Source organism: Nyctibius grandis, chromosome 5, assembly GCF_013368605.1.
Source record: "Nyctibius grandis isolate bNycGra1 chromosome 5, bNycGra1.pri, whole genome shotgun sequence".
NCBI classification, from domain to species: domain Eukaryota; kingdom Metazoa; phylum Chordata; class Aves; order Nyctibiiformes; family Nyctibiidae; genus Nyctibius; species Nyctibius grandis.
The window spans coordinates 57,300,141-57,326,043 of record NC_090662.1 but is presented as its reverse complement, the minus strand read 5'-3'; the positions used below and the strand labels follow the sequence as shown (position 1 = coordinate 57,326,043).

General features: G+C 41.4%; 1 protein-coding gene across 1 annotated transcript; it reads left to right on the top strand.

Moving 5' to 3' along the window:
* The first annotated feature begins 781 nt into the window (after positions 1–781).
* AGBL3 (AGBL carboxypeptidase 3) lies at positions 782–24,190 on the top strand. Its single transcript, XM_068402088.1, is given in 17 exon segments — positions 782–852; positions 2,117–2,178; positions 3,426–3,608; positions 3,969–4,076; positions 6,611–6,716; positions 7,242–8,021; positions 9,582–9,744; positions 10,835–10,961; positions 11,471–11,568; positions 11,730–11,809; positions 12,927–12,992; positions 15,886–15,955; positions 17,152–17,209; positions 21,711–21,759; positions 23,048–23,256; positions 23,932–24,018; positions 24,021–24,190. Coding segments are annotated over 17 exon segments (2,487 nt in total).
* The last annotated feature ends 1,713 nt before the right edge of the window (positions 24,191–25,903 follow it).

The following is a 25,903-nucleotide window of genomic DNA, read 5'->3' as shown; positions in this document are numbered from 1 at the left end:
CCTGGGCAGCCTGTTCCAATGCCCGATAACCCTTTCAGTGAAGAAATTTTTCCTGATATCCAATCTAAACCTCCCCTGGCACAACTTGAGGCTGTTTCCTCTCGTCCTATCGCTTGTTACCTGGGAGAAGAGACGGACACCTGCCTGGCTACAACCTCCTTTCAGGTAGTTGTAGAGAGCGATAAGGTCTCCCCTCAGCCTCCTTTTCTCCAGACTAAACCACCCCAGTTCCCTCAGCTGCTCCTCACAAGACTTGTGCTCCAGACCCTTCACCAGCTTCATTGACCTTGTTTGGACTCGCTCCAGCACCTCAGTGTCTTTCTTGCAGTGAAGGATGAAGTTCTTGAGTTAAAAGACAAAGGGTTACAGTAGCAGGAGGAAAACGCCTGTTCTCTCCGCACAGCCCAGGCCAGCAGAAGCACCCGAAGGCGCACGGAAGCGGTTGCCCAGCGCCTGCCACCCCGCACAGCCGGCTGCTTCAGCACGGCCGTACCCCCGCCCTGCGCTTGCTAAGCGGGGTACACCGCGGCTCCAACCTGCCACCCCATCCCTGCTGCCCGGCGACAGGGGCTCACACGGGGCCGCGGGCACCACTCCCGCCATCCCCCCTGCCGGGGCCGCGCTCACCGCGGCGGGGCCGGCGGCGAACTCTCGCGAGAGCGGTGCGGGGGCGGTGCGGGGGCGGTGCGGGCCGGCGCCGCGGCGGGCAGCCCGGCGGTCTCCCTCTGGGGTCCGGCGGGCGGTGGCAGCGGCCCCCGAGAGGCGGGACCGCCGCTTCGGGATGCCCTGTTCCGCCACCCAGGCGGCGGGGCGGGGCGGGGAGAGCCTCGCCGTGAGGGAGGACGGCAGCTCAGTAAGTCCCCTCAGCGCCTGTACCCGCCACCCCGTGAGGGGGTCCCATATCGTGGGGAAATCAGCTGTAAGTCCTTGCAGCCGTAATTCATTAGGAGCAGTCGCTTCTTATTCTCGTAAGATCAGCGAGCAGCCCCAGTAACAAACCGTTACCCGGAATGCATCGCAGAGCACGTTTGTCCGTAGACTAAATTTTTGGGACGTTGCTGTATATCGCGCTGCCCAAATCACCGCCCTGGGAGCTCGCCCCTGGCACTGCCCGTGTTCCTGGGAGCAGCACGGCTCTCCCTTAGCGAGCGAAGTAAAATCTGCTGACTCCTCTGCACCATGGTTGTATATGTGCTTTGGTTTGTGAACTGTTTTCAGTTCTTGACCTGTAAAAATCAAGCCCCTGACGAGCTGCTGCACTAGCAGATTTTTAGAAGCCCTGTATTATTTTTGCAAATATGGTGAATGTAAATAGGAGCAGTAAATAAAGCTGAGAGTATTTTTCCCAGCTGTGAAATGCGTTTGGTGTTATCAACATTCATATTTCAGGAAGGACATTTCGTGTTTTAATTGAATATGATGTTAATGAAAGGGGACTACATTGAAAACTCGGGAAATAAATGTTCTGTGTTGAGCACAGTGAAGGGGACAAGCACTGCTGTCTCGGTGCTGCCTTGCCAGTGTGCTTCAAATTTAACCCAGGGTAGTCGGTTCCTTTTCATGGCCCACGTGTGGTTTGGCTGCAGAGTGGTGCTTTTTTAATATTTGCCGAATTGTTACAGCTCCATTCACCAATATCAAGTTCCTCATCTCCCAGTCCTAGTCCTCATTGCTTTGGATGATTGTGGCATATATCTGGGTTGCCACCAGAAGGGCTGTCCTGTTTACTCTTTTCCATTGGGTCTCCTGCTCTTCATCAGTAGGCTTCTTTGATGAGTGGGATCAGAGGGCTAATTAAGGCAGCTGAAAACCAGACATTTTTTCTTATATCAGTTTTCTGCTCTAGCTTTTTGCACAACAGTAGGAATACCAGAACTGCACAAGAGATGTACTGGGGAAACAAAAGAGGACAAGTGAAAGCGTGTCTCCTTTGAATGGCAGCCAGGAATAACGAGAGAGTACATGACCATGCAGATTTGGCCTAATTCTTACTCAGGCTATAAAGGAAACCAAAACAGAGGCAGCTCTGCTCCCTGAAAATAAACAAAAGCAAGCTGTCCTACTCTGGACTTTTGATTTTATTTTAGTATTTTAATTTGTTTGGTTTTTTTTTTTTGGATGAAGACTCCCCTAACTCATTTGCAACAGAAGACAGTCAGCAGTGTGCTGTTCTGACAGGTTAGGACTCTTTCAATTATTTCCCTACATTTTCCCTGTAAGACCAGAGGGTGGAAGAAAGGGGAAGGGGGAAGATATTAATGCTCACATAACTGTCAAGCTCTAAACAAAATTGGAGCTAGGTCTAGTCACACTTTATGGTTCTTGACATAGGTAAGTAAGTATCTCAGTCCCTTCTTGCAGCATGCCCTTGATCACCAGTTACTGGTTTGGCATTATAGTAGCCAGGCATGCATTAGAGTTAGCTATCCACTAGAGTTTAAAAACAGCTTCAGCAGTTTTGGTTTTAATTAATTTACTTTTCACATATGAAATCAGATCCTTCAGGTGAAGTGCTTTTGGTTTTTATGTTCCTCTGTTTGTTGTGAGGAGAAGTAGATCTAGACACCAACTCTAAAGCTGATTAGAATTTTTTTCTGGTAAAATAAGTCTTAGGCGTGCTGGTATCTGATTCAGACCCGAAGCAAATACAAAAAAATTTCCATGAAACCAAACTCCTATCTTTTGGCCTGCTCTAAGCAGATAGTAGGAAGGGCAGGGAATGCTTTGAAAGGGGATCGTTTCATATCTATGACAAAGGCAAGTGATTAACTCTGGGCAGTGTTGTGGTCAGTGCACAACATTGCACAGTGCCAATCATCCAATTACTAGATTTTTTCAAAGCTTTTTCTCTGCCTGTCATGTTTTCGTTCATGTGGCTTCTCATGACTTTGAAGAATTCCTTGCTGTCAAGCAAAATGCCCCCCGTCTCCTCCAAGTGTCTCTGTTGCTTTACAAAATCCTTGATAGCATCAGATCATTACCTCTCCTGTCATGCTAGCCAGTACTATCTTGTTGTTGCATATACTCTGTGTGATAAGTTTTGTAGGAATTAAGCTTTGTTTCTTATTTATATATTCTTGCACAGTACAGATTTTGACTCAGACATTGAGATTGTAGGCCCTACCATAAGGCACTACTAATAAAAGCAGTACTAATAAAAGGCGCCAACATTTTTATAGCAACCCAAATAAGCTGTGGTTCGATACTTGATGTGCTTTGGGTTTTAATGAATTAACTCTTCATTCAATGCTACTTTTAAAGTCAGTGTGATTTATAGGATGGAGCATTAAATTTACATTTCAGTGTGATGTAATTTTATTGTGCCGTGCTTAGCTATGTTAATTTCACATAGATGATCGCTGCAGTCTGTTTCCACTCAGAAGAGCAATAGAGACTGATGTGAGCGTCCTTTCACTTTCTTATAGATTCCATTTGTGCTCATCTTTTTCCAAGGGCAAAACAGATTCTGTTATTATCTGACTCAGAGGCAGTGGTTCCCCATCCTCGGGAGCCTCAGACTCTGGATGACTCGTCACCTACCAGTCAGTTTTCCCTGGTGTACTGGCCACACCAATGTGAAGTCATCAGGGACAGAATTGAGCACATTGGTAAGTTATTGTGTTACGCTAAAAATCTTGTGCATGGGCAAAGAGGAAGCACACCTTATATATAAATAAAGACAAGAATTTATTGTTAGTATAAGTGAAATCTTAAGAGACAAATCATTATTAGTCCAGATCTAGTTGCTAGAGAAAAAGAAAAAATAATAATGCAGTTAAAATTGTTATACGTATGCTTCACTCACACCCTTTTCCTGGCTTCCCCTTCCACTGCTCCTCTAGGTCCGAAGGTTCTGTTACATGCAACTGTTATAAATAGGATGAACCGCTTTTCAGTGCGTCCATATTATAAAGACTCTAATACAATCTTCCTGCTTGTACTCCTTCTGTGTGTCTCTTCTTTTTCAGATTGGATACCCACTGCCCCTGAGCCATTGTACTCTCCAACAGGTTTGGAGATGATGCCACCATACTAAACTCCAGACAAAGGCACTGTGATTTGTCTAGGAGAAGAAGGTGGGAACACCCTGAGAAATCTTGCTATCAGCTGTAGGTAGATGAAACACCTGCTTTGATCTCCTTTATGAACCTAATTCAAAGCCTGATGAAATCTATATGATTTTCTATTGTTATTTTAAAGTACTTGGGAATAAATTATTTTCCTATTGATAAGGAAGGAAATTAGTTACACAACTGTCTCATCATCTGTAAATTCTGCTCATAGTCTTAATTATCTCAGAAGTCCAGCTCAGCTCAAGCCATTGTTCTCAGAGAATAACAGTATGAACCAGCCTAAAATGAGTTTGTTGTGAAAATATGAGTGAACAAAGATAACTAACAGCCAAAAGAGAAAGTGAAAAAGATGAGAGCTGTGTAACTGCAAGATCAACACAGAAGTCTGTGTTGGGACAATATTTTGTTACTGTTTGCTATGGTGGTTTTGCCAAGACTTATAACCAAAATCTGGCCAGATTGGATCAGCACTTGATTACAGGCTCCTAAATCTGGCAAGTATTAATTGGACAGAATTGAAGGGAGTTAGTTGCCTTATTCCACCATCACCAGTTGATTGTCAGAGTTATTTATTCTTTCTTGTGTTTGCTAAGTTGATCCAGTTGCCTTGGAACTTCTGTCAGTTGTTGATTTTGGTCCTGGGCTACTTCTACATAGATAAGAAAGGATGATAATAGTTTTGCAATCCTAGGATAACTAGATGTGGCCACAAAATTTTCAGAAGCACAAAACCAAAAGGGAACTGGTATCCTTCTTGAGGTAACGCAGTTGGTAAAAGCTTGCAGTATACTGAAAAGCACTGGTACTCTTTGACATCATGTTTGTTTAGAAGTTAGCTACTTCTGCAGTATGGGTGTATTACCTGTCACTATTAGGTTGCTACATTTGGTGGCCAAGAAAACTGGTAACTGCTGTGTGACTAGGAAGGAACCTCTGTCCTCTGTAGCTGGACCTGCTAATTTATTGCAAGGGATAAGATGTGGAGAAACACTCTGAATCACAGCTCCCCACCTTTTTGAAAACAAGGACGGTGATTTCTGTTATGTTCCTATAGTTGCTGTTCTTTAAAAATGCAACTTTCCATGTCCTTTATTGCTGACTTGAACTTCATGCACAGGTGACTGGAAGTGGTTCTTATTTCAGCCTCCAGTAAAGTGTATATTTTGGTATCATGATTCTCAGACTTCGTTAATGAAATTTCCCAGCTGAGGAGGTGAAAATTGCTGCCTTTAACTATGGCCAGTTCTCCCTTCTGCTCCTGAGGAATGACTTTGTGCAGGCAGTTACAGGCAGTTAGCAATTCCTGGGCTAACAAACATCAAGCTGCAGCAGAATATGAATGCTTGCTATCACTGGGAAGACTCTGTATATAAACATATGGATAGTAATAGTCAGCTTGGCGATTGGTGTCCAGCCACCAGTACAAATCCTTCGTTTTGCCAGTTAGAAGGTTATATAGCAGGGAATTTCACTTCTGGCAGATAAGACAGCTGGTTCGGTATTGACAGTGTGAAACCCACAGTCTCAGAGGATGTAGTTCCAGCCTGGGATACCTGCAGTTTTCACCTGTTCTCCTTTTCCCTGAGCTGGCCCTAGCCCCAGTGTCAGAGCACAGCTCGTGCTGCCAGCGTTGGCCAGAGTCGCCAGCATGGCTACAGTGACTCTGCAGCAAGATCCTTGGGCTCCCAGCTTTCAGCAGAAGAGATGCATCCTCTCTCTTTCTATTGGTGGGTACAGTTTGGGGATGACAGGAAGTTTTGATTATCCCAGTTTTCCACACCTTGGTGGCAAAAGCTTTCTGGAATCTAAACAACTTCTCAACCAGAAAAGTAAATTCTTGCTGATGGCAAATCTAGAAGTTTTGTTTTTTAATGAACTATGGTAATGAAGATTGTAGTAAAAAGTTCAGTTATGCCTCTGTGAGCGTCTCATCTGAGGAAGAGTGAACAAGATAGCAGAACAGAGCAAAAGGAGCTACGGGCTCAAACTGCATGCTAAAAGTGATATGAAAACCTCACTTGCAATATAAAAGTAATTGCTGCTGGGTCCGGGCACCGTCTTTTTTACTTCTAGACTATGATAATTGAATACACAGATTTGACAACAAACTGATGGCAACAGTTGTCAGCTGCATATGATTCCTGATTAAAGAAGTTGCATCTTTGACTGGTGGGAAGACCTGAGGGAGCTGAGTCCTAGAGTCTTTCCAGCTAGCTCAGTTGCTTTGCCTAAGTGCAGAGTATGAATTGCCCTTTGCTCCTACAGAGAGACACAGGCACCTCCAAGACAGAGTCAGATCTTAGGCTGGCTGAAATCCATAAGGTTAAGTAGGAATGGGCAACAAAATCTTCATATCATTTCTTTTACACTTACTTCAATGATATGCTTTGAAGTTCAGCTCCACGCAGTTGTCTGTTTCTAGAAGTAATTTTCAGAAGGATGCAGGTATTCCCTAAAATGACTCAGACTGAAATGAAAGACATCTGTTCTGCTCCTTCCCCTAGCTAACAAAAACTCCTGCTTTATGTATTCCCGAGCGAGAGGTCTCCGCCCCCTGAAGCAGATCCTCCATCAGAAAGAGGAAAACACACTGATCTTTGAAGCACGGTTTGAAAGTGGGAATTTGCAGAAGGTGGTCAAAATGTAAGTTTCTAATCTTTTCTTCTTTTGTTAAGATGGAGTTATTATCAGAATTGTTATTATCAGTAGCCCGCTATCAGTTTCTGACCAGGATGTGTTACTCTAGGTTTGTAACTCGTTTTACATTAGTTGAATAAGCTTCAAAAGTAGTTCCAGGTAGCCTTCACTTGAAATGATCTGATAGCCATTCCATAGCACTGAACGTTTTCTATACGTGATAATCACCCGCACAAACTCAACACCTTTTCTTAAGCACCTCCTTTTAAAGCATAGTGTGGAGAATGTTTTTAGAAGTCCTAGTTATTATTATAGGTCCTAATGAAGACAGAAGTTGCATTATTGACACGCTTGGTGCAATTAGGCATCTTTTCCTGGCCACAGCGTAACTTTGATTTATGACAGTGTAAGTTGGATTAGCACCTGATTCACCGTGGGGTGCTTTTTCATGGCAGTCCACATTATTTGATGCTGCATCATGCTGCAGTGCTAACCAGCATCACAATTGTTTGTCTTCTTTCTGCCTACCAGCAATGAATTTGAGTACCAGCTGACCCTACGCACCGACCTCTACACAAGCAGACACACACAGTGGTACTACTTCCAAGTAAGCAATACGCAGGCAGGGATGCCTTATCGCTTCACTATTGTCAACTTTACCAAGCGTAACAGCCTATATAAATGTGGCTTGCGGCCGCTGTTGTACTCAGAAGTTGATGCTAAGAAACACAAGGCTGGCTGGCGAAGGACTGGAAATTAAATCAAGTATTATAAAAACAATGCGGGCCAAGGTAGACGTCAATATTTCTCACTCACTTGGACGTTCCAGTTCCCTCATGACCGAGACACCTGCTACTTTGCCCACTGCTATCCTTACACCTACTCCAACCTGCAGGAATACCTGATGGCCATCTCTAAAGATCCAGCGAAGTCCAAATTCTGCAAGATTCACGTCTTGTGCCATTCACTGGCAGGAAACGGAGTGTATGTTTTAACCATCACAGACCCCCCCAAAAGCGGCAAGGGCACCGAGAGGAAGGCTGTGATACTAACAGCGAGGGTGCATCCGGGAGAAACTAACAGTTCCTGGATAATGAAGGGCTTTCTGGATTATATTCTTGGCGATTCAGGCAAAGCTCAACAGCTGCGGGGCAATTTTGTGTTCAAAGTGGTAACCATGTTGAATCCAGATGGTGTGATTGTGGGAAATCACCGCTGCTCTTTAACAGGTCAGGACTTGAACTACAAATACAGATCTAACATGAAGAAACGTTATCCTTCCATCTGGTATACCCAAAACATGATCAAAAGGTAGCCTCATTTTCTTTCCCTTTAGAATAGAAGATTTTAATTTCCACTGTCTCTTCTTTAGTGTGACTTCTCTGTCCCTTGTTGTTTTGGTATTCTTTACATCTTTGCCCTGTACTCAAGCCTTTCTGACTGTTTTCTTTATGTTCAGTTGCATTTCACAGTGGGTTATTTTTTTCTTCAGTATTGTGCAGGTTTTCCTTTAATATCCTTTCTCCATTCCTGGTAATAAGTTGTATCTCCAAGGCAAAAGAATTTTCATCAAAACATTTTCAGCATATTTCTCCCTGCTATCCTCTACCAAAATCTACTTATCAAGTTCCTTATTTCTCTCATTTTCTTCTTTTCTGGCATACAACCACATCCCAGAATGAAGACAGGTTCAGAATAGATCCCAGATGTCCATTTGACAGCAAAGATTGCCAAGTTTGCTGTATGTTTTGCTACAAATATGTTTGATTTCTTATGCAGACTTCCAGTCATGGAGACATTGTTAGTCTGGATATAAAACTAAGCCTTCAGGTGTTAAACTAAACCTTCAGCTAGTAAACTAAATCCCTCTGGTTTAACTTCTGTAACAAATTAATACAAAGAAGACGCTTGTGCAAAAAGCCAGTGTCAGAATTAGTACATTTTATGTTTTTCATCTAGTTACAGCCTGTTTTAAATAAGATCTGTGTTCTTTCAAATGAATGTTTTGGCATGTATATCCCTAGCTTACATGGGATAAGCACTGCGCCTCTCCTTCTTTTCCATGAGAATTCCTCTCTGCCTTACTATATGGAGACGGCCTGCACTTGTGAGTGCCCTGTAATTAATATTAATTATGTCTGCTGAAGTGCTACTGACCTTCAACCTCACATTCAGCTACTGTCAGCTGAGACAGATGTGTTTATTACTGTTTCCTTCTTAGTTCCACTGTGGATTTCCAACTCCTGCCCAGAGTAAAGCCCCAGACGCCGTCCCACAAGCTGTGTTGCCATCACATCTTCCCTCTAGAGCTCTGCTTCGACACAAATTGGGCATTGGGGGTGTGGGTTGCGAAACCCCAATGTGTCTACCTGCAGACTTTCTTTAAAAAGTTAAGCGAGAATACATTGCAGAATCTTGGCACATCGTAAAAATTGATGTCTCCAGTTTGATAAAGAGTATTCACTGCCATTTATGCTTCAGTCTCATACTTGTACAGCATGTATTATTCAACACGTGTACAATAGTGAAAGAGCAGCAGATAAGAATAGCGGGTTTCAGCTGTAGAGCATGTTCATGTACACATCTACAGAGCTGGATCTGTATGACTGAGCCTGATAGTTAGAACAAACACATCGACAAAGGCCGGTGATGCATATCTTATTTCTGTGTAGTGACAAGTGTTTTATTCTGGAGGGAACTGAGCAGTTTGGCTCTAATCTAGCGCACTAAAAGTTTAACTTAGAGCTCAGAATATGAAACTTGTTTCTTGCTCTTTAGGTTACACATGAGCTTCAGTGTAATGTATTAGCTCAGACTAAAGTAAAGAAAAAAAACACTTAATAAAGTATTCTGTGTCATCTCGTATTACAGAGTGATGGGGGAACGTGATGTTTTTCTGTATTGTGACATCCATGGTCACAACAGGAAACAAAATGTGTTCATGTATGGTTGTGAGAGAAAGCAGCAAGCAAAAGCACCAGATGTGCATCCACGTGTCTTCCCACTCTTGCTGAGCAAGAGCTGCCCAGATAAGGTAAGCAAATGTCTGGCTAGAAACTTACCTAAAAATTCAAGCACCATCTGGGATCCCTGATTTTTTGTTAAGGTATCACATTTACTAAAAGACCACACTTCACCCAGTAAAAAAATCTTCAATTGGCTAAAACTAGAAATGGTAGGAATATGAAATGTTAACTCCTTTGAAATTCCATCACTCCAAAATTTATCGTGCTGACATAAAGTTAGCATTTTTTAAAGATTTTTTAAAAGAATGAAAAAAAGGGAATATCAAAGTAACATTGATTTATCAATGTCAAAAACTAACATTAAATATTGTGTATTCATATATTAGTGCAGCTTTAATATATATTGTAGAATTAAAAACCAACAAGTAAGCAAATAAGAAACTAAAGAAAAAAATGTTTCTCCAGATTGAATCCTTTTGAAAACTTCCATTGAGAACTGTGTCAAAATCACCATGTTCGTGAAAGATATTTCAATTAGGGAAAAAAAAGTTTAGTAGGAAATGACAGCTTTTAAAATATGTCATTTTCCAGCAAAATCTGACTGCAGTAAGCTTCTTTTGAACCACAAAGGTTGTAAAGGCTCAGGAATAAAACAACACACAAACTAACTTACTAGATGTCATGTCATCCTTGCAGCTAATGCTGTTTTCCTCAGATATCAATAATGAGGTGGTTGTGAGTTCCAGATCGGTTGCATCAAAATGTTAATCTATTCACTCATGAGAGAAGAGCTATTCCAACTGTTTAGTAAATATGCATGTTGGTATATAACAGGATTTGGGGTAACTCAGCTGGTCAGATGTCTGTATAGGATTGTTTAGAAACAGTAAGTACAGCCACATAAAAAATTATTTGCAAATGTCTCAGAAATCCTTAAAGTAAAATAAACTTTTAATCAAAGGGCTGTTATTTCACCTACATCTCCATTATACCAGTAATAACAGTGTGCTCTGAGCTATGTTGTGCAGTATTCAAGTAGAGTGAAAACTCACAATTGTTTATCTGGTAGATAAGATTTTTAAAAACTTGCAGGGTTGAAATGAAATTATTGCATCTTCCTGTTTACATCAAAGGCTAATGCTGTACCTGTCTTTTAAGTTCTCATTCCCAGACTGCCATTTCAGAGTATGAAAGAGCAAAGAAGGCACAGGTCGAGTGGTAATGTGGGAGATGGACATCAACAACAGCTACACTTTAGAAGCTTCTATCTGTGGCTCTAAGTTAGGTGAGACAATTCCCTGTAGCCATTTAGTAGGAATCATCAAACAAGACCTTTACTCTTGGTTTTTCATGGGTGTTCTGTCTTATTGGGTAGAAATGAATGATGATTGAAGGTAAGAGTTGGAAAAAACACTAAAACTAGGGCATTCACCTAGGGACCTTTCAGGCCACCACTAGCATTATTGGGGATGTATCATGAAGCAACATTAGTGGATGGCAATTTAAAAGCAGTAACTAAAGCCAGTTGTATTTTTAGGAAATTTTGTAACAGGGAATCAGTTAACTATGCATTATAGATAACCTCCTCTGAGTGGATAGATTTGTTCATATAGGCAGAATAATGGTCTGTAATATCATCTGTATAAAACTCTGGCAGTCATTGACCTGTCTAGCATCTGTCAGTGAAAGATATGTGAGTTTGCAGTCAACCACCATCCTGAAATACACAGGTAGCTAGCAGTCAGCAGGATGACTGACATTTTCATTTCTGTCTTGCTCCTATTGATGCTGCAGGCTGCGGACGAAGCACCCATTTCGATATGAAAGACTTGGAGTCAATAGGACAGCATTTCTGTGATGCTCTCTTGAACTACTATGTTCATAACAAGGAGGTAAGGAAAGTCCCTCCTAGGCCTTTTCTCCTGCCTCAGTTCATCCTCCTGTGACAAAACATAATACTCTGTAGGGTTATAGCAATAATCAATTTGATAATGGCTTTCTTTAAGCAGTAAACTAAGTTTGTGGTGTTTCTTATTTTCATCTGTGCCTGAAGGAACATGAGAAAGTAGTGAAACAGCAAGCCAGGGTGAACTCCAAGGTCCTGAATTCTGATGTGTTAGACTGGGATTCCAGGTAACTTAGAACTATTCAGATATGCCACAATTTATTGTATGTTCTCTGCACCTGATAAAGAGTGCCAGAGTAGATGTTATAAATGTTACTAAAATTAGACTTTTAATTGTCACACTCCTTAACACTCCTTAAAAGATTACATACAAATCTTATATCCAAACCTTAATAGCTGGTTCATTGGAAGTGGAGCTCTGTATCTACCCCAGGTGGCTTTCCTGAAGAGAAATGAAACTGCGTTGGTACAGAGCTTGGTCTATTGCATCACTTAAATCAATATGCTTTTTTTCAGCCTTACATTTTGCAGAGCAGTCTAGCCACAATATAAGGTATATCGGTTTGGTTTTGTGTAAAGCTAATTTCATTAACCATGGAAGATGCTAGTCTGATTCCATTTAGCCAAAGGGGTTAAGTTCAGGGTAATTGACAGCAGTGCAAGAATCTGTATGCTGACCAAACGATGGACCTATTAAACATGATCAGCTCCTCCTGTGCCAGTGCACACCGTGAGTGACTGCAAGATCAGTTGTGCAGGTGATTTGTGAGAGGTGGGTGTATGTGTTATAAACAGCTGAGGCTCTATGATCATTTATTATAAAATAAAACTTTTGTACATTCCTTTTTTGGGGAAGCATTAATAGGTTGGATCTATCTCATCAGACTTTAGGTGCCCAGAGTATAGAAATCAAGAGCTGAGCTTCACAACTGGTGCTGAACTGCAAGGAAATAAAAAGAGGCACAAGATCGTAATGCATCATCAGAGAACTAGGAGAAGACTCACTGGGAACAAAGAGGAGGATTTAGGAGGGGAGGGGGAAGGTGTGTGAAGTAGAACTAAAAGAAACCTAGGTAGAAGCAGGAGGTGCCATCTGGATAGATCACATCTCTTTCAGTAACCAAGCTTTCTCGAAGATGATGATGCCCACTTTTTGCAGGTTAGCTGTAGGCCTGTCAACTTAAAATGTGAGTCTGGAAGATAAGCATGTGGAAAACACATTTACATTTCTACAGCTAGGGTTACTACAGAAAACACCTGCTAATGGTTGGAATGAATGCTGCAAAGTACTGTTTGCAATCACCAAATTTGGAAATTAACCAAAACAATGCTCATCTTTCACAGCAGCCAAGATTCTGACAGCCCAGACTCCTGTGATCTTGTTGCACACCAGCTAAAACTAGGTACTAAGGTATGCTATGACTTTTTCTTCTCTGTTTCCATCTCTGTCCTGAATGCCACTGAGAAAGAATACCTAGAGTTTAACAGGCTCTATTTTGAAGAACCCTAGCATTAAGTCAGTCAGAATAGTAATTAACAAATCAATAGTCTATAGAGATATAGGCCAAATTAACAGCACAGAGCAATGGGATTAATTTTCCCTGTAGCTTAACCCGGTGTCCTGGTTTGGCCCAAACCAGGCCAATTAGTCTTAGAGAAACCAAGGTCACTGCTAAATTCCTCACTGCTTACGAGTGAAGAGCCGAAGGGGGGTCGCAGCTGCAGGGGGGAGCAGACAGGGCAGGTGACCCAAGATTGACCAACGAGGTATTCCATCCCACACACGTCATTCTCACTTTCCTATTTATCACTAACCCACTGCCTCCTGGAGGTGGGGCCCAGGAGGGAGGGGCCCTCCTGTCTCCCACTGATTGGTACCAGCTTTGCCAATTCTCCAGTTAAAAGCCTGCAGGTGTGATGGCAGGGGAGCTACTGCGTTTTCCCCTCCGCCCGTGCTGGGGGGAGCAACTCTGCCTGAGGAGGATTTCCAAGCTCTCAGTCTTGGTTTTGTATATATTTGTATATATTTGATTATTTCTATTATTATTGTTATTATATTCTTTTTCATTATTATAGTTTATTAAAACTGTTTTAACTTTCCAACCCATAAGTCTCTCTCTCTTTTCCCTTTCCCTTAGGAGGGGGGAGAGAGTTAACAGAGAGCATCTGCCATCTGGTTAATAGCCGGCCCAGCTTTAAACCGTGACACCCGGATTGTCTAGAAGGTGATGTTTTTGTTCCAAAAGAAGGTGGCTTTCTACCTGTCAGGTTCTGCAGTACAGCTGAGTAAGCAAGACATAGGGTCAGGGTGAGAAGGAGGATGGCACCAGCTTTAAGCACAAGAAGTATTGTGCCCGTTTGTACACTGATGTCAGCCATACTTTGCAGATACCCAGTTCAGAGTGTTCAGGAGTTGCATTCTCTCACCCATGCAGGCAGGTCATCGCACTGGTGCTAAGCACTGTCAGCATCAGACTACCCCATTGCCTACTTCTAAGCTTATAGGCAAATGTAGCCCCAGATTTAACAAAGTGCTTTCACTGGAGGGCAATGAGACAGTTTATTTTCCTGAAACCTGTATTTCCTTGTTTTGCTGAAAAGAATGGGTTGAAACATGTTTTTTGTCCTTGTTTACTTGGTGTTTATTTCTTTGGTGCCTGTGATTACCATAATATTACTCAAGATGTTTCCTGTAGATAAGCAAAACAAACTTTTGTGAGTGTATTACTTTTAGAAAGCTTGTGGATGAATTTTAGCCAACAATAACAGTTCCTGTAAATTGTTGCTTCCTGTTTGTTACATAAATACAGTAAATAAACAACAGTAAAAGGAGAAACTAGTACCAAGACTGTGTACTAAGAGTGTATACAACTGAAGTGGCCCTTGTAACCCTTTGCAAAACATGCAGATAGGCATTTCAGGTGACTGGGCTGGTTGACAAATTGCATGATTTGGAGTTCTAGATCTAGTTTCAGAGATGATAGTTTGAAACATGATGTAGTCAGATAAGCTCTGGTGAGTGCACTCAAACCTCCCTATTTCAAAAGTGACTGCGCTTTTAAAATGCGTCACTAATTTAATGCACAATAAAGAGGAGACTTTTCCAGCAGAGATCCCTCTGGGAATAGAGCCCATCCCATCATGTGCCTGTCTTAACAGAGGATGAGCACGTTCAGGACTGAACATGTCTTTGGCCACCTGAGAGCATGATTCTGTAAGGGTATGCCTGCCAATACCTATAAACACCAGTATACATTGCAAAACTATTAGTGAAGGGGAGCTTCACTAGGTCCTCTTCAGTAATTTCTGTGCTGAAACATAGGCAAAGACATCTTTCATGCAAGGAAATTGTATGAATTGCATTCACGTATATTTCATGCAGTGAATTAAAGCGCTTTTGCTGGATGTATACTAGAAGCAAAACACATCAGAGTGATGCTGTTACTATGTAAAGAAAGTAACAACAGTTTGTCAAATTAGTTTGAAAGAACAGTACATCACAATTCCTGCCAGAAGTTTCTTTCTTTTGTCCTTTTCATGATTATGCTCATTTTCCTGTGTGGATCTACTTCAGTGACTAATTAAGGTTATTAAATCAAAAGACTTACCAAAATTTCTGGTTTTGTTCTTGATGGAAGTTCTTAAAGGCATTTGAAAAAGGTGAATAGCAAGGAAAATCACATGTACAGTAGAGTTTTTGACAGATATTCATGCTGGAGCTGTATGTAGCCCTCAACGACATTTTGCTGATGTTCAGCCTAGAAATCTATATGGCCCTCAGATGCAAAATAGAAGCACTGTTATTGTTGCCTAGAGAAAGCAAACTTGTTTGGAAAGAAGAGGTCACATTAATATTTTGATGGGTAATATTCTTTTTATGTACATACACATTATAATTGTGGCTGCTTTATTAAGGCTTTCATTCGTTCAATAGGTAGACCAGTGCTTCCCAAGCTTTTTGCATTTTATGCCAGTCTTTGTTTTCAGAAGCCCCAATGTTGGAAAAACAGAGCAGTGGCAATTAGTACTACTGAGAAATCCTGGCTCTCCACGTTCCCAGACTAAAAATAAACAAGCCAAACTGAGTAGGAAGTGTGGTCCCTTGTCAATATGATATGTTTGTGTCCAGGTTCATAAATATTTGCTGAACAGAACAGCACAAGGAATTCAATCTTGAGCAGCTTGCTTACATGCGTTCCTTCTGGCATTGTGATTATCAGGTTTATTTGCAACTTTTTTTTTTCGTTTGTAACTATAATATTCCCTCATGAATCAAAATGGTTACATACTATTTTCTGTGCAGAAAAAAACCCAAAACTTCAGGAGAACATTTTCACAGCATTGCTAAGGACAGAAGTCATGAAAGCAAAATTGTGAGTATTTTTCATCCCAATAGAAACATGTTGTGCTAATTTTTTGATCGGAGGCTGACATATGACAACTTAATTCAACCACCGTAACTTTGGACAAACAATTTTGCCACCAAAAGCTGCTGACCTAGAATGCCCATTGCTCTTTATTGTCTATTTCATCTATGAATGAATTGTCAACATCAACAAGTCTGGAAAAGGAAAAAATGGTAAAGTTATGTCTCATGAATATATTATCTGATACATTTAGATCTTTCTGTCAAGGAATATGCCTTGGAGTTGGAGATTATACCAGCTCTTCTTTAGTCTCCAAAACTACTAACACCTCACTCCCTCAGCTGCACCTGTTTTACTGCCAGTTTCATTGAACAAGATTTTTGTCAAGTCCATGGAAAACATTTTCTGTTCAGTTTTCCAGTCCAGCACAGTGCTGTGAAGAGAAGAGAAAGGGAAAGGTCACAGGACATACTAGGGAAACAGGCAGTAAATTTTTTAATGATGTTTGGGATCATTACCAAGCTCCAGCTCTGAAATACTTGTGCTGGCAATATCTGTAAATCTGCATCATGCCCCTTCCTACCATTCAGAGTGTGTGGCTTGGTACTCAGCATTAGCTGGCCTAGCAACTACCGTGGGATTAAGTTTATTAAAAGGTCGTTGTCAGAATAGTTGGTATAAGATCTAGTCTTGTAAAAATGTCACTTCTCCGTTACTGTTGTTCAGCATCCTACATAACTGTTCAGAAAATGTGAGCCTTGTTGTAGTTGACAAACACTTAAAAATCCTGGATGAAAACAGTGGAGTCTAATGTTATGTTCCTACTTTCATGAAAAGGCATTTAAGCAGTTTTTATAATGCTGAGCACCCAACAGCTTGCAAAGTGAACGCAAGTTGCTGAGTTTTCTGAGCTTTTGAAAATCAGGACAAAACTGAATGCCTAGCTTGCCTTCTGCTTGGGGGGAAAAAAAAAAAAAAAAAAAAAAGAAAGGAAAAAAAAGAAAAAGCCTGATCTTACATGTTAACTCTTTTCCCACTAGTTATTGAACCCTTACCAAGCTTCCCCTGTCCTAACCTAGTGTACACTCCTTGAACAAGCCATAAAGTGCCTGATCATAAAGATGATAATACCTTTTTGTCATTCAGTCTTTTGGGACTTAATAATACTAATAATTTGTTCATGTTTCTATTCTGTTTCACAGACTCAATGCATTGAAACTCAACATAAGATATTTCAGGTACTTGACCCAGTGAAAAAAGGTAAACATTATATGTTTGTTTAATTGTTAAAATCCCAATAAGCCATTTTTTTTTCTATAATCTCAAACCTCAGTAAAGAGTATGTCCTAAAAAGATAAGTACAGAATGGGAACAGTCTCACTGGAGAAAAACTGAACCCAAGGCAAATTCCAGAAACGTGAAAAAAAAATTTGCTCATATTGGTTGGCAGTAGGATACACGCGTTTGTAATAATGTGCTCATTTGGTCCAGAGAAACTAGAGGAGAAAACATTCACTGAAGTCAAACAAGGCAGGCGAAATCCTATGGAAAACTGGGATCAAAGAGAACTTTTTGGTTTCAGTACAGACAAATGGAAAGAAGCAAATGTGGAGGCTAAGGAAACTGAACTGGAGCACTTGTGTCATTGCAAGCACTAGGAAGTCTGGGAAAGATTTCGGTGTCAAAGTGAGCAAGTAGCTCAATGTGAGTTATTTTCATACTGTGCCATGAGGACAAATACAGTGTTTGTCTCTGTGAAAACAGAAGGAGGGAAAAGCTATCTTGACTTCTTTGCAGAACTTCTCTGAGACTAATACTGAATTACTTTGACAACTTCTGGTGTCATCATTATTTTAAAGATTTTTTTTTTTTTAAAAAGAAGAATGCAAAAGAGAACTCTTCAAAGTACTTAAGAACTGGAGACAACCTCTTGTCACGAGACTTAAGAGAGTTCAGCCACTTTATGATTAAATGAGACTTTATGGGATGAAAATTGTCTCCTAAAATCATAGAATCATAGGATAGTTTGGGTTGGAAGGGACCTTTACAGGCCATCTAGTCCAACCCCCCTGCAATGAGCAGGGACATCTTCAACTAGATCAGGTTGCTCAGAGCCCCATCCAACCTAACCTTGAGTGTTTCCAGGGATGGAGCATCTACCACCTCTCTGGTGGAACAGAACCTGTTCCAGTGTTTCACCACCCTCATTGTAAAAAATTTCTTCCTTATATCTAGTCTAAATCTACCCTCTTTTAGTTTAAAACTATTACCCCTTGTCCTCTTGCAACAGGCCCTGCTAAAAAGTTTGTCCCCATCTTTCTTATAAGCCCCCTTTAAGTGTTGAAAGGCTGCAATAAGGTCTCCCCAGAGCCTTCTCTTCTCCAGGCTGAACAACCCCAACTCTCTCAGCCTGTCTTCATGGGAGAGCTGTTCCAGCCCTCTGATCATTTTTGTGGCCCTCCTCTGGACACACTTCAACAGGTCCATGTCTTCCTTGTGCTGAGGACCCTGGAGCTGAATGCAGTGCTGCAGGTAGGGTCTCATGAGAGTGGAGTAGAGGGGGAGGATCATCTCCCTCGACCTGCTGGTCATGCTTCTTTTGATGCAGCCCAGGATACGGTTGGCTTTCTGGGCTGTGAGCATACATTGCCAGCTCATGTCCAGCTTTTCATCTACCAATACCCCTCAAGTCCTTCTCTGCAGGGCTGCTCTCAATCCCTTTGTCCCCCAGCCTGTATTGATACTAGGGGTTGCCCCAATGACATTCTTCAGTAGAGCAGCTGAGAGTAGCAAAGATAGCCTTAGTCCATGCAGAAGAAAACATGAGAAGCAGTGGCTGTAATTGATAACAGACAAATTTACACTAGAAGTAAGAGATGCACCTTTTGTCAGGGAGTCAGAACACCCATTAGTGCAGACTCCAGGAGATGTGGTGGGGTCTCGCTTCAGTCAAACACAGTCTAGAAGAGGGTCCACAGAAAAATGAATGAAATTGCTAGCCTATTTTTCATGGTAGGTGAAATGAATAATGAAATAATCTGTGGTTCTTTCAGGCCTTAAAAATCTGGTTTTCATAAACTTACAATTTTAATGTTTCACATTAAAACAGAATAGGCGTCTTACAGGAATGCAGAGTTTTTTCAATCCAGGAGTTTAAGGATAGGGTTTGGTAGAGTTTTTTGCAGGGTTGTAATAGAAAACATTGCTGTGGACATAGTACTGAAAAACAATGGGTTTTGTTTTGCTTAGTGTCAAACTTTGTGACTTCGCAGGTACCCACAAAGCCATGAAACAGCCCACTGTCAAGCATACAAAACCAACAAGTTCATCTATGAAGAAAGTAGCAAAGTAGAAATGTCCTGAATAGAAAGCTGCCTGTCCTCACCTTACAGTGCCCTAAGCAGCATTCATTGATTTTAGCCATTGTTATTATTTTTATTTATTCCAATAAACACCTGTGAGCAGTGTTAATTACAGCATCGTGTCACTTTTTAAAAATTCTTACAGCTCATATTATTGCTAGAATTTTGCAAAGCAATTAATACATTTCTTTTCAGTTCTTACCTCTCCTACACAGATAAACAAGCCTCATGAAATATTCTGAGAATTACAAAAAGAAAAAAAGGGATTCCTCTCATCAAAATAAGCTTTAAAATCTTTTCCAGATGTCATGTCAGCATATTATACAGAACAGTACTTCAGCCATTATTTTCATGAGCAGAGATCTAGAATTCTTCAGTGACGACCAGATGAGAAATATTAAAATAGTCATACCTATTTTCTGTGGTTTTATATAAATCTGTGGGTTTTATGGATTCGTAGGGAGCTATTACAGATCAGTTAAACAGAGGAATGTGAGAATATATTACTTATTCTTTGCCTACATTAAGGATACTGGAACTTATTCTCAGGATGGTCCTTATTCATGTGATTTTCACGCTTTGGGTGCTGAAAATCTAACAATGTCATGCTGCAGCAGTATGTTTTAGCAAAGACTTTGTGCTTGGTTCTGAATTCCTGTCTTGTTTTTCTCAGACATGCACCCAGAGCTATTCTGCGTTATGACTACTTTGTTTTTGTCTTGGAGAACTTAACCAGAAAAAAAAAAAAATGAAGTAGCACGGTAGCTGGAAAACTAACAGATGAATATTTGGTTTGTGAACGGGTTTGTAGGAAGGATGTGCCTGTGATAGGAGAAGACTGGATTAATTAATTGAGGGCATCCTGTGTTCTTAACGTGTTTTTTACACCTATATAAATATAATTGGAGGGTTTTCCTGTGTTTTGCCCTCCCTACTTTATTTTGACCAGGTGGGGGGCCAAGCCTGTCACATCAGCTGTTAGGCTGAAGATCCATGTCTTGAGAAAGAAGATATGTGAGCCACCTGCAGCATGGAGGGAGAGATGAAGTTAAAAGTGACTCCCACTCTGCCAGCCTCTGAGTCTGGGCACAAATCATTACAGCTGTAATTAATTGGCTTCTGTGGGACAGGTGGTCCAGTTACCGTTTAAGTACAGTACAGTTGAGTACATTTAAGTGGTATGACTGATGAGGGCTTGCCTGCCAAAGAGGAGATTAATAAAGAATGCATTTTTAGATGTTTTTGCTGTCCTGGGGGACTTTAAAGCACTTTCTTCCGCAGTTGCAGCTGTTCGGTCCTAGCTATTGTGTACCATACGCAAGGGTAAAAATGTAGCAGATCACATTCTTCTAGGCTTTCCTGGAATTGACATTGCTTAGAAGAAGGGGAAAAAAACGATGAAAAAACCAAATCCTGGCTCTTAATATTTTGTTACTGTGTTTTTTAGATCTGGACTGGAGTACTATCCCACAGCCTGTAAAACACTTTAAATACCCTTTTTCTCCCTCCTACTGCACTTCCAGAGTTGTCTTACTAGCAGGGTGTGTAGTGAAGGCAGGGGCTATATATGTACTTGAGAGGAAACAACTTCTAGCCCAAAGGTTGCTGTCACTCAGGTACTTTTATCTCATCTGCACTGGACCCCTGTTCAGCTGCTGCCTGAATGCAGTGGCACCACCACTACTTAATTTATAGGTTCCCTAGATGCTGGCACGTGCCCCAGGGCACCTTGTTCATACACAGCCAGCCACCCTGCGGTGAGCACTAGCAGCTGAGCAGCTCATGAACACATACCCCTGTCAAGATCAGTCAGGTGGCACCAGCTCTTCTTCTCTCCCACTCCCCACCCATGTTGCTTGACCAGTGGGGCTCGACATAGTACTCATGCTCTTGAGATGTCTGTTATGACTCTAGTCCAGAGTCATTTGAATGTCAATCACTTGCTTTCCTTGGAGCAGACACTAGGAGTGAGAACATGTTCTTCGACAGAGCTGCGTGCTTACTGAAACAAATAATCATGTTGCCTTTGGCACCTTCACTTCCTGATTTACAGTTTCATGCATAGTGGAACAGTTTCAATGGGAGCTACCTAGACTGTCTTTATCCCAAAATAGCCTTTATTAGGCAATAGATGAAGAAGGGGAAGTGGGCACGTGAGTTATAATCTGCTCAATATGAAGAAGGTCTTAATCCCCACAACTAGTCATCTGAGTAAATGGCTTGATGTCCAGCTATGTCTGCTTACTGTAACTCTACTTACTGTAAGTAACTCTTTCAACCTCAGCCAGTTATTGAGTCTGAACTGGCCACAACAAAATTTGGATGTTTCATTATGTCGATTTTTTTTAAAGAGATCTGATAGGTACTTTCAATATTTTTCTTTTTTCTGCTTTTTACAGTAAAATTGCAAATGGCAGCCTCTGCCAAAAAAGTAGGAGAGGATTTCAGGTAGGATGCTATTATATTTTACAGGTTTCTAGCATTTTTCACAAAGCTGGAGTGAGACAATGATCCCAGCTTGATTTCTCTACAAATTCCACTCTCCTCCTTTTTGTGCTCCTCTAACATTGTGCTTCATTGTTTTTCATTAATAAACTAGGCAGCTGTCCTTGGCCACTTCATCCCATGGTTGAGACTGCAGTGGAAGGTGATATTACAGAAGCAGAGAAACCTCCTTCCTCTGTCTCATCTGGAGCTGCCCACCCTCTCCTTTGGCACAAAGCTGAAGCTCCTTTCCCCAGCTTTGCTGGGCTCACCGGCGCACAAGCGCTGATCTGGTGCTTTTCCGGAGGAAGGGATGATTGCTGCTGCCTTGGGAGGGAGGGAGAAGATAGGGCCATACAGCTACTAAGAAACAGGGCAGAGATGAGAAAATAAAGGCCTATCCAGGCTAGGTGGCACAGACAGTCCAAACCAGACATTTACTAGTTTAGAATGGTTGAATATCTTAAAATCGCAATATTGTCATGGTGCTGGTGCACAGCTCATAGCTAGTGCCTTCCCTTCAGTTCTAGGTTCTGGTGCTTTGGCAATGAACAATGAAGGTTGTACACTCTCATGGGTGTGCAAGGCCCCGTGGCAGTAAAACTGACCATCAGTATTAATTACTTTCATAAGTACTCACCTCCTGATAGCATAAAATGTTCTGTATCTTGCCAAGCGTACATGTGGCTGTTGTTGGGTAGCAGAGCAAAGTGGAGTTAACTAGCTAGTTAGATTGCAGTGGATCCTGCCACAGACACCTTATGAAATAATACATATTAATTTGTTCACATTAAATGATTTCAAGGACTCCTGCTTTGCACCTTACAGCTCAGACTTTGCTACACAAACTTGAAAATTTTAGGCTTTCCCCTGATAAAAAAGGAAAGAAATGTCTTTGGTAGCTGCCTTTACTTCTGTGATGATAAGGTAACCCTCTGCTGCTTCCACGATGGGCACTTCTGGCTGACTTACTTAGAAGGGAGAGTGGGTATAGCGGCTACATGATATTGGCAATAGTATCCATACATAGGATAGTATGGTGGCATTGTGGTTCTTTGTAGTTTGAAATACAGTAAATTACTTCTTTTTACTTTTTTTTTCCTCATATGATTCTTAGGAAATGCTTCAGACTAAAGTAGCAGGAATTTTTCCTGTAAGGATTTTCCATTCTGCCTGGTCATCTTTACGTATGTCTTGTCATGAATTTGTGCGGAGATAAAATATTTTCTGGCCTGACCTCTGTGTGTTTTAGCTCTGAGAGTCTCACCCATGATGCTAAAGGCAATTATAAAAAGCAGTCTGTGCCACAGGAGGTGGGAAAAAGTGCATGCCATGATACAATCCTATCCACAAGAGAAAATTTCCATTCATCCAGCTTTAATCTGGTCTCCCAGAAGATGAAGAAACACAATGGCAAAAGTGTCTCCAAGTCTGCAGGGAAGTCATTTCAATATTTAAAAGGTTACTCAATTATTGTTCTGTTCAAAATACATCAAAGAATAGGATTTAGTTCTGTTTTGTGGGTTCCTTGATCTAGCTATCTTAAGGTACTGAAAGACATAAGACATGGTAGCAGTAGATTAGCAGCGCTGGAAAACTCCTAGGTGTTCAGCAGCAGCTGATACACTGTGGCAAATACCAGGACTGGTTTCATGGAGCTTCCCAGCTGTGACACTAGAGGCCCAGAAGCTCATTAACCTCTTTGCAAACAGCCCAGGGAGAGGAGTTGGAAAATCTCAACCTAATGGCAATGGATAATGCCTCTGACCCTGCACTATCCTTCTGTAGCTACTAGTGGGAGAGGCTCTAGCCATCGGTTCATTGCTTGTCATGTGTATCAGCATGCCATAAAGGGATGTATGGTCTGATTCTGTGAAGTGTTGGAATTAACCTTTCCAGAGGGGGACAATATCATATCGCTGGAGCAATAAAACCAGGTCCTGTGCCCATGGCTGAAGTTTCCACATTTTAGTACTAGATTTTGAATCATGCTGTGGCTCTCCTTTAGTAAAGGAAATGTTTCTGCCATAATACCACAGTTTCTTGTGAAGGAAACCAAAGCCATGTACTTTTTTTAGTAAACAGTAACTTTGTAGTAGTTGATATGCATTTGTTTTTTCCTCCTTTTTGGCTCAGGTCATGATTGTAGTGCAAAGAGCAATTCAAAAAAGGAAGAAAGGAAAACAAAGGAGAGGCTACCCTCAAAAAGCAAAAAGCCCAAGAAAACAGGACAGCAAGCCAAGATGTGAGTTTTGGGAAGAGTAAATCCTGCCAGGCACAAGACACACTGCAGTTCTCTCTGCCCTTACTGCTTGAAGCAAAGAACAGACAACATGCTGCAAAATATCAGGGTATGTTTTGGAGCCCCAGTTCTTCAGCCAGTGAAGGCACATGAAAGTGTCATGTATCTGATTTGCTTAAACAATTCCCAAGACTTTGGTTATGGATTATGACTCTACCAGCGAGGAAGTAGATTCCTGCAGAAATCAAAATTCTTCTTGCTCTGTTTTTTCTGAAAAATAGTTCACACACATTGACTAATGTACACATGAAGTTTCTCTCACCACATGAAGAAGTATCACAAATTCTAAACTAGTTTAGTTGGGAGTCTCTCCTGAATATAAAGTATCATTTGTCTTAAACAATATATACTGTTTTTGTGAGGCAGACTCCACTTCTGGAAAGAGCTCTGTGAAGAGCTAAGTGCCCCTGCTTCTTTTTTTCCTTTTTTTTTCCCCTTCTTCACTCTATTTGGAAGTTTCCCTAAGATTCTCAAGGAGGGGGATTATTCACAGAGCAGCTGAAGCCACCATGCCTTGATCATAATAGAAAAACTGGAGAGTCATAAGCCACCAAAATCATTCTCCCCTTTCACCAACAAACCAAATACATGTTACACTCAAAAACGTTTGACATACATAAAATCTGTACACAAGTAGTCAGGCTGTAGAACTCTTTGCTAAAGGACATCATGGATGGAAAAAGCACACATGGATTCAGGTGGACATGTACCATATAGATAGACTAGACATACACAGCTTGGGAAATCTCCTCAGCTGAAAAGAGTGAGAATCTAGAGAGTGCTTGGGAAAAGTATTGGATACGTTTGTTCTGTTCCTGTTCTGCCCTGGTCATCCACACACGGTCACCTTGGAGGCAGGGTACTGTGATAGATGGCCCCTTCGCCTAAACCAGTATGGCCATTCTTGTGTTCTTACATACCTGGGTAATATTTTATTCATTACTATCACATACCTGCATAGTTTGCATCTTCTTAATGTGTATAGCATTGTACAGACATTTGGGAGAAGAGATGAAAAATACAATACTTAAGACAGGTAATGAGTTTTGTCTCCTCTAAACTTCCTAGCACTTAGAATTGCCCAGTAAGCAAGTCAGTGGGCTTCCTCTCTCCACTTCGTCTCTGTCTCTACAGCATACTCCATTTTAATCCATACAGTGGAACTTATTGCTGCAAAATCAGGACCTCTGCATTTGAGAGGGAGTGAGCTAGAATTGCCGATAATAAATAAAACCTAAATTATTTATATCTATAAGAAGAAAGAATTGGCCAAATACTTAAATGTATCGCTGGAAGGACATATCACATACGGCTCCTCTGTTGTACACTGTATAAAAGACAAGAGGTAAAATCATATCGTATTACAGCAAGACAAATGCAGTAACAAAGATAAAAAAATTAGACACAAGTCATAGGCACAAGTCATCACTACAAGGCCACCCAGCGACAAGTGGGTCAGCTTTCTGTCAGGGCTAGAACTGGATGCAAGTACAGTGAAGGACACCTTCCAAGCTAAAGGCTGCAGCCAACTGGGCACCAGTCCTGGTGAATGAGTTCTGGCAGCCTCACATCTGATATCCTGTGGGATTAGGGTTCAGTCATGTGGAATCCTGAATGCAGCACACATGCATCAGCACAAAGCCATTTAGCTTTGCACTGTCTTGGACTCCAGCTCTTAGGTTGCCAGCAACCTCTTCATGACAGCTATAGGAAGAAAAGCATAGAGTTGGTTTCGTTTCACTGAGATTTAATTGGGTTTAGTTGTCAGCAGATTATAGACGAGGAAAAAAAAAAGTCACTTTATGA